At 48.2% G+C, this 17,223-nt stretch overlaps 1 protein-coding gene across 2 annotated transcripts in view; it reads right to left on the bottom strand.

Annotated features, from left to right (window-relative positions):
• The window catches only part of CARMIL1 (capping protein regulator and myosin 1 linker 1), a 107,450-nt gene that overhangs the window by 47,277 nt on the left and 42,950 nt on the right, over window positions 1–17,223 (bottom strand). For both annotated transcript variants that reach the window (XM_038771150.1, XM_038771151.1), the window contains exons 10-16: window positions 15,162–15,250; window positions 14,315–14,409; window positions 9,267–9,353; window positions 5,687–5,790; window positions 2,297–2,374; window positions 2,012–2,088; window positions 149–253 (exon numbers count right to left, since the gene is read on the bottom strand). In XM_038771150.1, the coding sequence (XP_038627078.1) occupies window positions 149–253; window positions 2,012–2,088; window positions 2,297–2,374; window positions 5,687–5,790; window positions 9,267–9,353; window positions 14,315–14,409; window positions 15,162–15,250 (635 nt within the window). The remainder of the gene's footprint in view (window positions 1–148; window positions 254–2,011; window positions 2,089–2,296; window positions 2,375–5,686; window positions 5,791–9,266; window positions 9,354–14,314; window positions 14,410–15,161; window positions 15,251–17,223) is intronic.

Here is a 17,223-nt window from a genome sequence, read left to right as displayed (position 1 = left end):
GTCGCCCTCTGCTTCCCGTTCCGGAAAACCATGGTGTCCTACAATCGGCCTTCCCGCTCACCCCACGAGCAGGTGGCCCGTGCCAGCCTCCATGAGGACCCAGGGCCGTGGGGACGGAGAGGAGACGGGGGCACAGGCCAGGACTTACTTCAGAGGCTCCGGAGCCAGTCGGGTGCCGGCCAAGTTGATGTGCCTCAAGGCGAGCGAGCTGCTGAAGAACTGCTTGAAGGACAGGGGGACTTCCTTCCCTTTCCTGGGGCCGAAGCGGAGACGGGCAACCCGTGCGTGAGTGACCCCCACCTCAGCCCAAGGCCCCGACTCGGCACTGGCTACGCCTGCTGGATTTGTCAACCGCTTTGTTTCTCCCCAGAACTTTCCCTCCAGACAGGGAGGGTTTCTTCCCATTTTACAGGAGGAAACTGAAGCCCAGAGAGGTGAAGCGATTTGCTAAAAATCGCCCCCGGCCCTGGGCTCTTTCCAGTGAGCCACACTGCCCCTAACCTAGCATTTTCCGTGAGTATATAAGCCCTCAGGCCCCACCGCCAAATCTCTTAGACCCCAATCATCTGGGGAGTTAAGGTAAAAGCAATGGGGGTTTTCCTACTTCATACCTGGACCACTGACGTCAAAATAAATGGGTTTCGAGGGTCAAAGGGAGGGGCTGATTGAAAAAGAGGTTGGGTAGCCCCTGCGGGTGCTCAGTTGCCCATCATCAATCGTATTTATTGAGCGCTTACTGTGTGCAGAGCACTGTACTAAGCGCTTGGGAAGTACATATTGGCAAGATAAGGTAGGGATCGTCAGCTCGGCCCCACCGGACCGGGCAGAAGCTATCAGCACCAGTGCTTCTGGTCAACGGTCAAGCGTGGTTATCCTGGCCCCGCTCTGGGGACCTTTCTCGACCGCGTTGTCCGGCCTTCTAGACTGTGAGCCCACCGTTGGGTAGGGGCCGTCTCTATATGTTGCCAACTTGGACTTCCCAAGCGCTTAGTACAGTGCTCTGCACACAGTAAGCGCTCAATAAATACGACTGAATGAATCAATGGCCCAGCGTGAGGGGTGGGAGGGAAGCTGCAGGGAGCCCCCCACCCCGGCACTGGCTCCCACAGAGAGAGCTACCCTGCTCTGCTAAGGGGATGAGACGTGAAGGTGACACGGCTCTGCCACGTGTCTGCTGTGTGAGCTTGGGCAAGTCACTTCACTTCTCTGGGCCTTAGTTACCTCATCTGTAAAAAGGGGATTAAAAAATTGTGAGCCCCATGTGGGACATAGACTGTGTCCAACCTGTTGAGCTTGGATCTACCCCGGCACTTAGGACAATGCTAGGCACATAGTGAGCGCTTAACAAGTAATAATTAATAATAATTTTTGGTATTTGTTAAGCGCTTACTATGTGCAAAGCACTGTTCTAAGCGCTGGGGAGGTTACGAGGTGATCAGGTTGTTCCACAGGGAGCACACAGTCTTAATCCCCATTTTCCAGATGAGGTAACTGAGGCACAGAGAAGTTAAGTGACTTGCCCAAGCTCACACAGCAGACAATTGGCAGAGCTGGGATTTGAACCCATGACCTCCGACTCCAAAGCCCGGGCTCTTTCCACTGAGCCACGCTACCACAAAACCCCCCAACAAAACCCCCAGCAGGAACACCCAGCCATCCACAGGGCTCCTACTCTAGCCTTCTGTTCCAACCTCTCCTTCCCGCCCCCACTAAGTGACCAGATTAATAATAATCGTCCTTGTTAAGCTCTTACTATGTGCCAAGCACTGGGGTAGATACAAGCTAATCGGGTTAGACATTGTCCCTGTCCCACACGAGGCTCACACTCTTAATCCCCATTTTACAGATGAGGTAACCGAGGCCTGGAGAAGTGACTGGTCCAAGGTCACACGGCAGGCAAGTGATGAAACTGGGATTAGAACTCGGCTCCTCCTGACTCCCAAGCTCTAGCCACTGAACCACACTGTTTCTCTAAAGAAACCAGGCCGTGGGGGCTAAGTTGGGCACATACCGGTGAGAGAAGACCGTTCGGGAGAGGTTGAGGATGGCGAGGTGTTGGAGGCATCCGCGGAGGAGAGCGCTGCACACCTGGGAATGATGAGCAAAGGATACTCACCCCCCGCTCCATCTCTCCTTCTCTCCAACCTTCCCTCCCTCCATCTTTTCCTCCCTCCAAGTCTGGAGAGGCGTCCGGGAACCCGGCCCGGCGCTCAGCGGACAGGAGGCCCCAGGCACGTGTAACAAACGACAACCGCGATTGCAATTTTCCCCCGGCAAAATGGTAAAGGGCCATTACCGTGTCCAGGGCACACTCGGTGCTGGATAAATCCAGGTGAGTGATGGCGTTGGGCTGGGCCAAAAAACTGCACAGGTACTGGGGAGGAAAAGAGAGACAGAGACCGACACAGAGACAGAGTGAGATGGGAGGGGGTTCAGAGGTCTCCAGGAGACCCGATGCAGTGGTTCTCTATATGTTGCCAACTTGTACATCCCAAGCGCTTAGTACAGTGCTCTGCACACAGTAAGCGCTCAATAAATACGATCGAATGAATGGATGGTTCCCAAAACCTCGCTGCGGACAGGGAATGCTACTGTTGCATTATTATATTTTGTACGCTCCCAAGCGCTCAGCACAGTGCTCTGCACAAACTAAGTGCTTAATAAATACGACTGAAGACTCTTCACTAGTGCTCATGACGGGAAGAGCAGGATTGTGGGTTGACTAGCTGCCCAAAGGGGGATCCTCGGCGGCTCTGGGCATCAAGTAGAGTTTCCGCTTGGTCTGAGGGGATCCAGTGGCCAGGGTAGGTTCATCTCCCCTTCGCGTATTTATTCTTTTTATTTTATTTTGTTAATATGTTTTGTTTCGTTGTCTGTCTCCCCCGTCTAGACTGTGAGCCCGCTGTTGGGTGGGGACCGTCTCTAGATGTTGCCAACTTGGACTTCCCAAGCGCTTAGTCCAGTGCTCTGCCCACAGTAAGCGCTCAATAAATACTATTGAAAGAATGAATGAATGAAATCTCTAAAACCCTACTAAAATCAGATCGCCTCCAGGAAGCCTTCCTTGACTAACCTCATTTCCCCACCTAATTTGCCCTCCCTCCGCATCACCTACATGCTTGAGTCTTTATCCTTTAAGCACTTAAAAACTCATCCAACCCCTCTCTTCGTATTATGCCATTTCCCCTATCTGTAACATTTTAATTTCTGCCTTTCCAGTTGGATAGTAAGCTCCTCAAGGGCAGGTACTGTGTCTACCAACTCTATTTTACTCTCCTAAGTGCTAAGTACAGTGCTCTGAGGTAAATCAATCTTCCTATGGTATTTATTAAGCGCCTACGGTGCACAGAGCACTGTACTAAGCACTTGGGCGAGTCCAATAGAGTCGGTAGACACGTTCCCTGCACATGGCGAGCTCACGGTCTACACGGGGGGAGACAGACGTTAATATAAATAAATTATAGATATCTCTGTAAGTGCTGTTTGTGTACATAAGTGCTGTGCTCGGCACAAAGTGCTAAAAAAACCCCCCAAACTCCACCGATTGATTAAATGACCTTAGCAACGACTTCCCATTTGATAATATCTTTCCCGGCTGCTGACTGTGAAGTTTGTGTTGATTCATTTGTGCAGGGATGCTAGCTTGAGTGCAGGGAATTTCAGATCTCATCAGAATAATATCATAAAAAAATGTTTGGTCATCTTTTTAGAGCATTATTTGTTAAGTGCTATGTGTCAAGCACTGTTCTAAGCCCTGGGGTACATAATAATAATAATAATAATAGCATTTATTAAGTGCTTACTATGTGCAAAGCACCGTTCTAAGCGCTGGGGAGGTTACAAGGTGATGAGGTTGTCCCATGGGGGGCTCACAGTCTTAATCCCCATTTTCCAGATGAGGGAACTGAGGCCCAGAGAAGTGAAGTGACTTGCCCAAAGTCACACAGCTGACAAGTGGCAGAGCCGGAATTTGAACCCATGACCTCTGACTCCAAAGCCCCGGCTCTTTCCACTGAGCCACGCTGCTTCTCTACAAGGTCACTGGGTTGGACACAGTCCCTGTCTCACATGGAGCGCACAATCTACAAATTGTGAAGCAGCGTGGCTCAGTGGGAAGAGCCCGGGCTTTGGAGTCAGAGGTCGTGGGTTCAAATTCCGGCTCTGCCACTTGTCAGCTGGGTGACTTTGGGCAGGTCACTTCACTTCTCTGTGCCTCAGTTACCTCACCTGTAAAAATGGGGATTAAAACTGTGAGCCCCCCGTGGGACAACCTGATCGCCTTGTACCCTCCCCAGAGCTTAGAACAGTGCTTTGCACATAGTAAGTGCTTAACAAGTACCATCATTATTATTATTATTACAATGAGGAGAACAGGTATTGACTATCCATTTTAAAGCAGCTTAGGAGCAGAAGTTAAGTGACTTGTCCAGGGTCACAGAGGGATTAGAACCCAGGTCTGTGCTCTTTCTATTAGGTCATGCTGATTCACTTTGTAATAAAGAAATTTTCCCGGCGCTTTTAAAATTTCCTCTCATCTGTTCTCTTCCATTGGGACTCTCATTTTATCCTTAAAAGTTTGAGAAGTGGAGACTCAGAAAAATTCAGCAACTTTCCTGAGGCCAGGGGCAGAGTTGGCACTCAAACCCAGGACTCCTGACGCCCACAGTCATGCTCAGCAGCATGGTCTTAGTGGAAATAAAACAGATATGGGAATCAGAGAAACTGGGTTCTAATCCTGATTTCACCATTTGCCTGCTCTGTGACCTTGGACGAGTCACTTCACTTTGCTTAGTACAGTGCCTGGCTCATAGTAAGTGCTTAATAAATTATTATTATTATTATTAAACCATTAAACCAGTATTAAACCATTATTATTATTATTATTCTCTGTGCCTCAGTTCCCTCCTCTGCAGAATGGGGATTCAATACCAGTTCTCCTCCTGCTTGGACTCTGAGCACTATGTAGGACCCGATGAGCTTGTACTGCCTCGAAGCAGCGTGGCTCAGTGGAAAGAGCCCGGGCTTTGGAGTCAGAGGTCATGGGTTCAAATCCCGACTCCGCCACTTGTCAGCTGCGTGACTTTGGGCAAGTCACTTCACTTCTCTGGGCCTCAGTTACCTCATCTGGAAAATGGGGATTAAAACTGTGAGCCCCCCATGGGACAACCTGATCACCTTGTAACCTCCCTCAGTGCTTTGCACTTAATAAGTGCTTAACAAATACCATTATTATTAGTATTATTACAGTGCTTGACACATAGTGAGTTCTCAACAAATACCACAATTATTAGACAAGAATCAATCAATCAATCGTATTTATTGAGCGCATACTGTGTGCACAGCACTGGACTAAGCGCTTGGGAAGTCCAAATTGGCAACATATAGAGACGGTCCCTACCCAACAGTGGGCTCACAGTCTAAAAGGGGGAGACAGAGAACAAAACCAAACATACTAACAAAATAAAATAAATAAATAAATTTGTACAAGTAAAATAAATAGAGTAATAAATATTTATATAAACAAGAACCTTCCACCCATGGCGGGCGTGGTCTTCAAGATCTGATTCCTTCTGGACGGGTCAACCAATTCAAATCTCTCTGAACCGCCTCGATTCTCCTCCCAACGCCAACCCCGGGCTGCAAGCCGCTTCCCGCCCGGGCCAAGGCCGCGACGAGAAGAACCTACCGAGAAGTCATCCCCGCGAAGGGCATTTCCGGAGAGGTCCAGGTGGGCGAGGGTGGTGGCGATTAGCTGGTTGGCACCGAGTGACTGGGAAAGATTATTCACTCCTGTAACACAGAGATGTATGGTTCTGGTCATCCTGCCGGCCCCCAGCCCCATGGCTACTGTCCCTGAGACCACCCAGAGGGTCCCGGCGCCAGCGGATATTCCCGCGTTGCGGCCTCCGATCCGCTCTTTGGAAACGATACTCTGTCGGCTTTAATTAATTGCTTTTGTTGAGGGGGTGGGAGGCCGGCCCCTGACCCTATCACGGGCAGGGGATTCAGGGAGAACGGGTGAGTCTGCTTGTATCTACCGCAGCACTTAGAACAGTGCTTGAAACATAGTAAGCGCTTAACCTCTACCTCTTCCCTTGGCGCAAAGAGTTCAACGCCATCAAGACGGCGAGCCCGCTGTTGGGTAGGGACCGTCTCTAGATGTTGCCAACTTGTACTCCCCAAGCGCTTAGTACAGTGCTCTGCACACAGTAAGCGCTCAATAAATACGATTGATTGACTCATTCGTTCCCTTCCAGGCCCTGCCGAGGCCCTCTCCATCCCCCCCCACCCCGTCTTACCTCCTTCCCTTCCCCACAGCACCTGTGTATATGTATATATGCTTATACATATTTATTACTCTATTTATTTATTTTACTTTATGTTTGTACATATTTACTACTCCATTTATTTTACTTGTACATATCTATTCTGTTCATTTTATCTTGTCAATATGCTTTGTTTTGTTGTCCGTCTCCCCCTTCTAGCCTGTGAGCCCACTGTTGGGTAGGGACCAACTTGTACTCCCCAAGTGCTTAGTACAGTGCTCTGCACACAGTAAGCGCTCAATAAGTACGATTGATTGATTGATTGATTGATTAACCGACACAGTCATTATTACTATTAAACCGGGCACGCACAAAGACTGATCTTTGGGGCACTGCTGTGTCTACTGTTGCGGTGCCTGGTTCTATTTTCATTTTTGCCTCTGTCTCCTGGCTTCTGCACAAAGAGAGAGAGCCATTTCTTTCCGGATCACACGCTGGTCTGTCCGGGAGGCTGCTTCTGGTGCCAGCTTCCAGCTGGCGGGCCGTGCTTTACTGTTCCACCTGCTTTCCGACTGACTGTGAGCCCACTGTTGGGTAGGGACTGTCTCTATATGTTGCCTTTTTGTACTTCCCAAGTGCTTAGCACAGTGCTCTGCACACAGTAAGCGCTCAATAAATACGATTGATGATGATGTTGACTGATTTCAGCTCCCCATCCAGCACTATTTGGCCTATCCTGCCTCGTCCGCTCTCCCCCCGTGTCCCCCAAGCTGAAATGCAAGGAGACTGACTTTATCCACGATCCCGTCTTGTTCCTGGAGGTGGAGGGAGACCCGGAGGGAACACCAGTGGAACTGCTCCAGATGTGGCATCCGTACACGGGTCCCACCTCTCCCGGCTGTAGAGAAGGTTGGACAGCCCTGCAGTTCTGGAGGCCTTTAGTTTAGTCTGGAGCTTGGATCCGTGTTCCACTGTGCATGAGCTAATAGCTTCCCGAGGGATATTCTGGCCTTCTGGAAATGCTGCCAGAAATGCTGGCACTTTGTGGAATCACGACCCTGAATGCAGGCCCACTGTGACGTCCTGAGGAATTTCCTCCATGACAGCAAACGACTGGACTTGCTCATTTAACGCTTTGGCATGACCCAGAAGTTAACGCTCCAACCAAATCTTCTGCCCAACACAATCCCCGAAAGAAGGCCCGAAAGCTCTTTAAAGTCCCTCATTCAATATACCGCGTTCCAACATCCCGACAGCCTCAGCCTTGCCAGAATGGGTTATAATTACATCTCCTGTCATTTTTCTGATTTTACAGCTTTTGTCCTTAGGCTCCGCTCACCTGGTCTTACCTGGCAAAGCCAATTACGGCGTTATCTAATCGCACAATCATTCAGTCGGTACAAGGTTTCGGGCACCGTCTAGGAGCGCAATATGTATTTATGGTGTGACAGGTGTGGTAAGGAATTAACAATGTAGGGACCACCAAGACGACCGCTCCTTGACTGGACCTTGATTTCGTTTATCTCGCCATCAACCTCTCGCCCACTTCCTGCCTCTGGCCTGGAATGCCCTCCCTCCTATTAGATAATTTCTCTCTCCCACTTCAAAGCCTTATTGAAGACATGTTTCCTCCAAGAAGCCTCCCAGACTAAGCCCTCCTCACCTCTTCTCCCATTCCCTTTTGCATCGCCCTGACTTGCTCCCTTCATTCAATCTCCCTCCCATCCCCACAGCACATAGGTATATAGCTGTAATTTATTTATTTGTGTATATAGTCTCCCCCTCTAGTCCGTGAGCTCGTTGTGGGCAGGGAATGTCTGTTTGTTCTTGTATTGTACTCTCCCAAGCGCTTAGTACAGTGCTTTGCAAGCAGTAAGCGCTCAATAAATACAATTGAATGAATGACCTCAAGGGCTAGGGGAGCAGATGAGCTTAGCTGGATGCATGGACTCACCCAAGGGACAGGATGGGGAATACAGCCTTGTCCCCTTCTTGGAAAAGAGTGCAGGGATGGAGGCTCAGAAGAGGGAGAGAGGGAAGGAGACGGGAAGGAAGGGGAAAGCGATCTGGCCTGGGTGTGGGTGACGGGTAAGGGCTGGAATCCAAATTCCCAATTGGGAATCTCTCTGTATCTGCCAAAATCTCTCTCACTGAAGGACAGGGAAGGGAGGGGGCAGGAGAGAGAGAGAGAGAGGGGACAGTTTCACACCTTTAAGAAGTGAATTCTCAAGGGTTTCCTCAGTAGGGGTGGCTCTACAGGGAAAAATCTCTGACAATTCACTTGGAAATTTACCAACGAACACAGGAAGCCATCGCTCCACAACTTTCAAATCAGGGGGAAATAGAGCTCACTGTTTGGAGTTTAGATGATGAAATGGCCCAAGTTACTCCCGTCAGCTGGTTTGATTATGGTCCGCCCCATTACCGTCAATCAATTTATTTGGTACCAATTTTATGTTGCCAATTTGTACTTCCCAAGCGCTTAGTACAGTGCTCTGCACACAGGAAGCGCTCAATAAATACGATTGAATGAATGAATGAATGGTGCCAAGGGCCCCCACCAGGGGGCAGAGTGCCACCTTTGGTCAAGCAGTAGGGGAAGTTGAGGCAGGAAATCACTTTGCGTTTGATTTTGCTAAAATCCCTAAACATTCATTTAAGACTCGAAAAAAACCAAAGTGGGAAAAAGCTGCAGTCTCTCGGAAAGACTCCTTGACTCCAGGAAAGCTTCTTTGGGAAAATCAACTGGTCGCTCGATAAAGCGAACTGAATGCGTTCTCCAAATTAAGATCAAGATCCAGAGGACTTATAATAATAATAATAATAATAATAATGATGGTATTTGTTAAGCACTTACTATGTGCCAAGCACTGTTCTAAGCGCTGGGGTAGAGACAGGGTAATCACCACATAATGTTTACAAACACACGTTTCCTGAATAAGGTATTTTTAGACAGAGGAGATGGAAGAAAAGGAACGAGCCAATTCTGGTTTACTGTACCTTTAGGTGACAATGAGGTTTTCGATAAATTCAAGTGCTTCAGGCCCTTTGGGAGCTTGGCGAAATGGATACTTAGATAGGAAACACCTAAAAGAGAAAAAGACAGATGCAGTGAAATGTTTCTTCTTTCCCAGAACTGCAACTCTGCAAGATCCACTTCTCCCTTTATCTGGCCATTTCCTCCCCCTTTTATTATTTTATTTCCTCTTCCTCATCATCAGTGGTATTTATTGAACACTATCTATGCGAAGAGACTGTACTGAGTGCTTGGTTCAATTTCACCAACACTTCCACAGCGCTTACAATTGTGCTTGGCACACAGTAAGCGCTTAACAAATACCATTATTATTATTATTATTCCCTACTTCTCTCTGACCTCAGCATTCCCGGAATTCCCCCCAAACACAGCATAGATCACAACCACATCCCAGTAACCAAGCAGCGTGGCTCAGTAGAAAGAGCACAGACTTGGGAGTCAGAGGTCATGGGTTCTAATCCCGGCTCCGCTGCTGGTCAGCTGTGTGACTTTGGGCAAGTCACTTCACTTCTCTGGACCTCAGTTACCTCATCTGGAAAAGGGGGATGAAGACAGTGAGCCCCATGTGGGACAACCTGATTACCTTGTATCCCCCCAGTGCTTAGAACAGTGCTTCGTACATAGTAAGCACTTAACAAATGTCATTATTATTATTATTATTATTATTATTATTATTATTATTATTGGAGTAGAAGTTCCTCAAAACCAGGTAACAAATCCGCTGAACTCTCTCAAGCTTTTAACACAGTGCGTTACACTGAAGAAGAGGCATGGCCTAGTAAATAAAGCACAAGTGAAGGAGTCAGAGGACCTGAGTTCTAATCCTGGCTTCACCACCTGCCTGCTGAGGGACTCTGGGCAGGTCGCTTCACTTCTCTGCGCCTCAGTTCCCTCGTCTGCAAAATGGGGATTCAATTCCTGTTCTCCCTCCTACTCAGACTGTGAGCCTTGAGACCTGGTGATCTTGCATCTATTACAGTGCTTGGGACAAAGTAAGCGCTTAACAGATACCACAGTTATTATTATTACACTCAGTGGGTCCTCCGTAAATACTATCATCCCAGGTGCATGTGTGTGATGGTATTTGAATACTCACTGAGTGTAACACACACACATTTGATATATTCAAAGAAGACACTCCTGACAGTGAAGCTCAGCTATGAAACAATGTGTGAGCGACTGAGTAGGCCAATGTGTGAGCCAAGACCCGGCTTTATATGGCACACGAAAACATTGTCCCGTGTTGTGAACTATTAATAGTTCCCCAAATCTCTTTCCTCTGGTCCTTCAAAATGCACCTAAAATCCAAACGGATTTCTTTTGTTCCAAAAGAAGTTGTGTGGCCCAGCGAAAAGAGCACAGGCTCTGTCAATTGCTGGCTATGTACCTCGGGCAGGCCTCAGTTTCCTCAACTGTAAAATAGGAATTAAATCTTACTCCCTCCTACTTAGACTGTGAGCCCCCATGTGGGACAGGGGTTGTGTCCAACTTGTATCTACCCCAGCGTTTATTACAGTGCTTGACATAATAAGCACTTAAGTAGCATAAAAAACCCACCCTCTGCCCTCATGTTTTCTGGATTTGGACCAACATCCGAGGGAAATTCTTTAGACCAAATTAGTTAAAGGTATTTAGTAAGCACCTTTGGGCAAAGCACTGTACTAAGTGCTTTTGAGACAACAATTCTGCCTTCTGTCTTAGAGCTGCAAAGTCTTATTCTAACCTCCCCGAACAGAGGTTAGAACTTCCACTTCGGGTTCAACTCATAAATACACCACAACATCAGTATTTTTAAACAAGGAGTTTCCTTCTAATTTCACCCACTCTGGCTTTGGCCATGAAGACTCAGACCGTCTACAAAATCAGCGGTCCCGGGCTTTGTGGCTCACTGACACCAAAATCCCTCTGACCACACCATACGGTCATAAAACCTTTATGCTTCAGGAGGTGGGTATTTCTCCCCGGACTCTAATTTCAGCATTCGCAAGCTACTCTGGAAACTTAATGACTGTGTTAACGGAGAGGCCCGGAATAAAGTCACTCCGGGGGAAGCTTCTGAAATAGGAAGTGAGTCCCCTTGCTCGCCTCACGGGGAGGGAAGTCCTAACAAAGAGATGATGAGCTTCCTGAAATCAATGTCAGACATCAGACTAAGCCGTGGGAAAGGGGTCTGAAAGCTGGCACAGTGAGAGGTGCCCTCCTGGCGGCATCTTTACCTCACATTTGACGTCGCCATTTGCCAGTGTCGTAGGATCAAAAGAAAGAACGCTGGGGCCTCCCGGCCCCGGCTTAATCGTTAGACTAATCAGACGAAACCGTATTTTCCGACTCACGTGTTAAAGTGGTGGAATCAGCTAAACCCATCACGGGATCGATGAAGATCAAAAGCAAAATGTTCTCGGCAAAATGCTTCCTTCACATTTTCTGGGTTTCCGCACTCCAAAAAATGTAACATTTCCTACTCTGAGGCAGAAGAAAATTAATTGGCTTAACTTTGAGGGGGTCCTGGGTGCTGAAATTCAATCTAATGAGGGGCCAATGTTTTGCATTTTGAAAGCAACCTGGCCTAATGGAAAGAGCTCGGGCCAGGGAATCGGAGGACCAGTGTTCTAATCCTGGCTCCGCCACTTGCCTGCTGTATGGTCTGGGGCAAGTCACGTAACTTCTCTGTGCCTCAGTTTCCTCAACTGTAAAAACAGGGAGTCATTACCTGCTCTCCCTCCTACTTAGATTGTGAGCCCCATTTGGGACAGGGACTGTGTCTGATGTGATTACCTTGTATCTACTCTGGAGCTTAGACGGTGCTTGACACCTAGTAAGTTCTTAAAATCTATTTAAAAAAAAAAACCCACCAAATTGACTTATGATATAATTTCTCTTCCAATCATCAAGCTAGAATAAGAACAAGCACTTGAAAAAAAGGGAATATTTCAAAGGGACAAAGATTTCCTGGGCCCGAAATGGAAGAAATAGATAGGCCTGAAGCTCTCTTCGACTGCAAAACTTCCTTCAGATGCCTCCTGACATTTTTTTCATTTACGGGTTTATTCTGAGAGATGGCAAGATCACCGTGTCTAAAGATGTCCATGGTATTACGATACATACTGGTGCCTAACACTTCACATGTCAATCAGGAGAAAGCTGACAGCTCCCTGGGAGTCGTGGGAGAAAGGAAACTTTAAGAAACATCACTCCTGATGAGGAACTTAGCTGCTCTCCTCTGGCCACACTCAGAGATGGTTAAAACCCGTAAGTTCCTCAAGGCCGGAGATCTTGCCTGCTTACATTACGTCCCCTTTAGATCAGGAGCCTGCTGTGAGCAGGGAACACATCTACTAACCCTGTTCTGTCTACTTCACCATTTTTGGGAGCTCAAAGCCGTCCTGGGCGGTGGCAGGTGTGGAGCCTGTGGATTTTAATTATCCTCATCTGTATATTATCCTTATGGGAGGGGAACCAGGATGGGTGAGGTAATTAAAACCCACAGGTAACCCACAATACCTGTTTAGCTCTCCCAAACACAACTGGTACCCTCTGCATCCCAGAGTCATGGGGAGATTAGACGTCCCAGCAGACACCTTTGAGACCAGAAATCCAAATTTAGGACAGTGGCTTCCTTTGGTTTTCCGGCTGAATCCGGCCCAGAGTGAGAGAGAAATGTCTGTGGGTATCCAAGCGCCCGTGAAGCCTGCTATTTCCCCTTTATCCATAGGGCAGGGTGGATGGGCATAGAATTGGAGGGACTGGTTTTGCACAAGCCACGTTTACAATCTGTCACTCTTTTAGCACAAAGGAATTCCCAACTGCAGTCTCGAGCAAGGTGGTGGGCTATGCAAGAATTAATCAATGGTATTTATTGAGTACTTACTGTGGGCAAAGCACTGTACCAAGCGCTTATATGTACCGAGCATTGCATTTCACCATCTGATGAAATCACACTGTATTAAACTCTCTACCACAAACCCACCACCCTTGGTTGAATTTTCACCACGGCCACTGCTTTCTGCACTTGGTACTCCTCCACTACTTGGACCACACGGAGGCTAATCCTTAGGCTCGACCAGAAGTACAACTGCTGATCAGGTGAAAAAAACTCAATTCCGGCCAGTTGGGTGAGAGGAGACCGAATCAGAACCAGAATCAAAAATAACCCTTCAGAAACCCTCTGGTCTAGAGCTAAAATTTGCCGGTCTCAAGTTTCCGTGCCAAGCCAGATGGTTTTGCAAAGATTCGCCTCAGATTTTTTGCTTTTTTTTCCCCCCAAAAATCAATTCCTAAAGCCATCTTTCTACTAAGGAGGGCCCAGAATGGCTGTTTGGGAATTTTAATTTTAGGAAACATGTACATTAGGGGGAGAAAATTGGCTGAGGGAATGTGATTAGGTGCGACCTCAGGGAACAGGGTGAAAAGTAACGGCCTCAAAAAATCTTGGCCTGGGATATTAGATGGCGACCCGTTGGGGGTGGTGGCCCAAGGGAGATGGGGAAGTGGGTGTTGGTGAAATGACTGTCCAGACACCAACGAGGCAGGGGGTGGTCCACAGGGGAGGCCTGAGGGGCAGGGGAGATGTGGGAGAAGACAATTCTTTCCCAATGCGAGCTTTACATTAATGCCTGTCTCCCCCTCTAGACTGTAAGCTTGTCGTGGGCAGGGAATGTGTGTTTATTGTTCTGTTGTCCTCTCCCAAGCGCTCAGTACAGTGCTCTGCACACAGTAAGTAATCAATAAATACGATAGAATGAATGAACATGTGCTACTTACCCTATTCAAGGTGCAGTTTGCGGTACAGTGCCAATAGGGCTAAACGTTCATTCATTCATTCAATCATATCTATTGAGCGCTTACTGTGTGCAGACCACTGTACTAAGCGCTTGGGAAGTACAAGCTGACAACATATAGAGACGGTCCCTACCCACACCGCTCAGCAGGCCAGCTGGAAGAGACCACACTGCGCCTCAGTGCTCAGACACCAAGGAAAAAGCAAGATTTGTTGGGTTTTTTTTTCCCATACCTCTGTCCTCCAGTGGGTTGCTAGCAAGGTTAATCGTATGAAGTCCCGAGTTCGGATTGTGAGCGAGCGCGCTGGCCAGTTTCTGGGCAAAATCTCTGCAAGCAAAGCAAAGAAGGATTAATGATAAAGGAAATTTCCACCGTTGGCTTCTGAGGTCGCACTCTGCCCGCTGGCCTGTGCCTCGTGGGCCTGTTTTCACTGGACTCAGCAATCAACGATGCTCAGCCGAGAGTGCAAAGAAGTGCAAGGAGGGTTGCCTGAACGCAAAGCACTGTGCTACGAGCTTGGGAGAGTACAAGGGAAGCGACAGTCATGTTCCCATCCCTCCAGGGGCTTACAATCGATGCTTACAACGCTCGAGGGGCTTTATACATTGAAGGGTGCCCACAGCAGACACCTTCAGTAGTCACACAGTGGTCCCTCATAACATCAAAAAGGAAAACTTCCACCCTTCCCAGACAATGGGGAAATCCAACCCAACGTTTCCTCCTGAAACGTCCCTCCACATGATACAGGGGATGAGCTGGGAAGACCCACCCATCAGCATCCACCACAGTCAGAGTTCTGGGATAGGAGGACCACAGAGTTGAGAAAATAAAAGTGCTGGATGAACTTGCAGGATTCAGGAAAGACCGAATCATCACAAAAGCTCACCGAGCCATAAAGCTCCAACCTTAGGGCGAATAAGGATGGAAAACTCTCCCATGGGGAAGCCGCGAAGGTCCACAGTGTCTCATTTTGCCCTGACGGAAGGTTAGAACGGAGGGAAAATCGACTTCCCGGCGGATACCGCTCCACCTCGGGAATGCTGGGAAGGCCTGCAGTGGCTGTTCCCGGGAACACTTACATTCGCAGCCCGGCATTTTCCAGCACCAGTTCTTCCAGGCGATTCGACCTGCTCACCACTCTCAGGATCTGTTCGCACACATCAGTGGACTGCAACAGAAACAGCTGATTATTGACGAAAATGATGATTGTGATCTTTGTTAAGCACTTACTGTGTTCCAGGCAAAGTTCTAAGAGATGGGGTGGATACAAGCCAAACGGGTTGGAGACAGTCCCTGTCCCACGTGGGGCTCGCAGTTTTAATCCCCATTTTACAGATGAGGTAACTGAGGCCCACAGAAGGGAAATGACTTGCCCCAGCAGTCACGGCAGAGCCGTGGCTCAGTGGAAAGAGCCCGGGCTTGGGAGTCAGAGGACGTAGCTTCTAATCCCGCTCTGCCACTTGTCTGCTGTGTGGCTGTGGGAAAGCCACTTCACTTCTCTGTGCCTCAGTTCCCTCATCTGTAAAATGGGGATTAAGACTGTGAGCCCCATAGGGGGGCAACCTGATTACCCTGTATCTACCCCAGTGCTTAGAACAGTGCTCGGCACGCAGTAAGCACCGTGGCTCAGTGGAAAGAGCCCGGGCTTTGGAGTCAGAGGTCTTGGGTTCAAATCCCGGCTCTGCCAATTGTCAGCTGTGTGACTTTGGGCAAGTCACTTCACTTCTCTGTGCCTCAGTTCCCTCATCTGTAAAATGGGGATTAAGACTGTGAGCCCCCCCATGGGACAACCTGATCAACCTGTAACCTCCGCAGCACGTAGAACAGTGCTTTGCACATAGTAAGCGCTTAATAAATGCCATTATAAAAAAATAAATACCATAATTATCATTACTATATTCTGACTCCCGGGCCTGAACTCTAGTCACCAGACTATGCTGCATCTGTAAAATGGGGGTGCAATACTTGTTTTCCTTGCTCCTGCGACTGTGAGTTTCTTGTGGGACAAGTTTCCAACGTGATGATCTTGTACCTATTCCAGCATTAAGTTCAGTGCTTGGCCCGTGGCAAGTGCTTACCACATGCCATCATTATTTTTGTTCGTATTACTCGATGCCACTCCTCACTGGGAGCGCGGGGGCGAAAAGCCGGCAAGGATTCACGGGGGCAGCCACAAGCCACAGTGTAGCTCTTTTTCCTTTTTCTATTCATTCAATCCTGTTTATTAATAATAATAATACCGATGACATTTATTAAGCGCTTACTATATGCAAAGCACTGTTCTAAGCGCTGGGGAGGTTACAAGGTGATCAGGTTGTCCCACAGAGGGCTTACAGTCTTTATCCCCATTTTACAGATGAGGCAACTGAGGCACAGAGAATCAATCGTATTTATTGAGCGCTTACTGTGTGCAGAGCACTGTACTAAGTGCTTGGGAAGTACAAGTCGGCAACACATAGAGACAGTCCCTACCCAACAGCGGGCTCACAGTCTAGAAAAGTTAAGTGACTTGCCCCAAGTCACCCAGCTGACAGTTGGCGGAGCCAGGATTTGAACCCATGACCTCTGACTCCAAAGCCCGGGCTCTTTCCACTAAGCCACGCTGCGCACTTACTGTGGGCAGAGCACTGTCCTAAGCGCTATCATCATCATCATCAGTCGTATTTATTGAGCGCTTACTGTGTGCAGAGCACTGTACTAAGCGCTTGGGAAGTCCAAGTTGGCAACATATAGAGACAGTCCCTACCCAACAGTGGGCTCGCAGTCTAAAAGGGGGAGACGGAGAACAAAACCAAACATACTAACAAAATAAAATAAATAGAATAGATATGTACAAGTAAAATAAATAAATAAATAAAGCACTATGTATTTGTTACACACTTACTAGGTGTCAAACACTTGTCTAAAGAGCTGGGGTAGGTATAAAATAATTGGGTTGGCAGAGTCCCCGTCCCGCGTGGGGCTCACAGTCGAAGTAGGAACGGGAGAACTGAGGCACAGAGAAGTGAAGTGACTTGCCCAAGATCACACAGCCAGTAATTGGCAGAGTCGGGATTAAAACTCAGTCCTCCGAATCCCAGGACCGTGCTCATTCCGCCAGCCCACGCTGCTTCTCATAGCTCTCCTCACAACTCCTCTCTC

Source organism: Tachyglossus aculeatus, chromosome X2, assembly GCF_015852505.1.
Source record: "Tachyglossus aculeatus isolate mTacAcu1 chromosome X2, mTacAcu1.pri, whole genome shotgun sequence".
In the NCBI taxonomy this organism is placed as follows: domain Eukaryota; kingdom Metazoa; phylum Chordata; class Mammalia; order Monotremata; family Tachyglossidae; genus Tachyglossus; species Tachyglossus aculeatus.
This window is presented reverse-complemented; position numbering and strand designations above follow the sequence as displayed.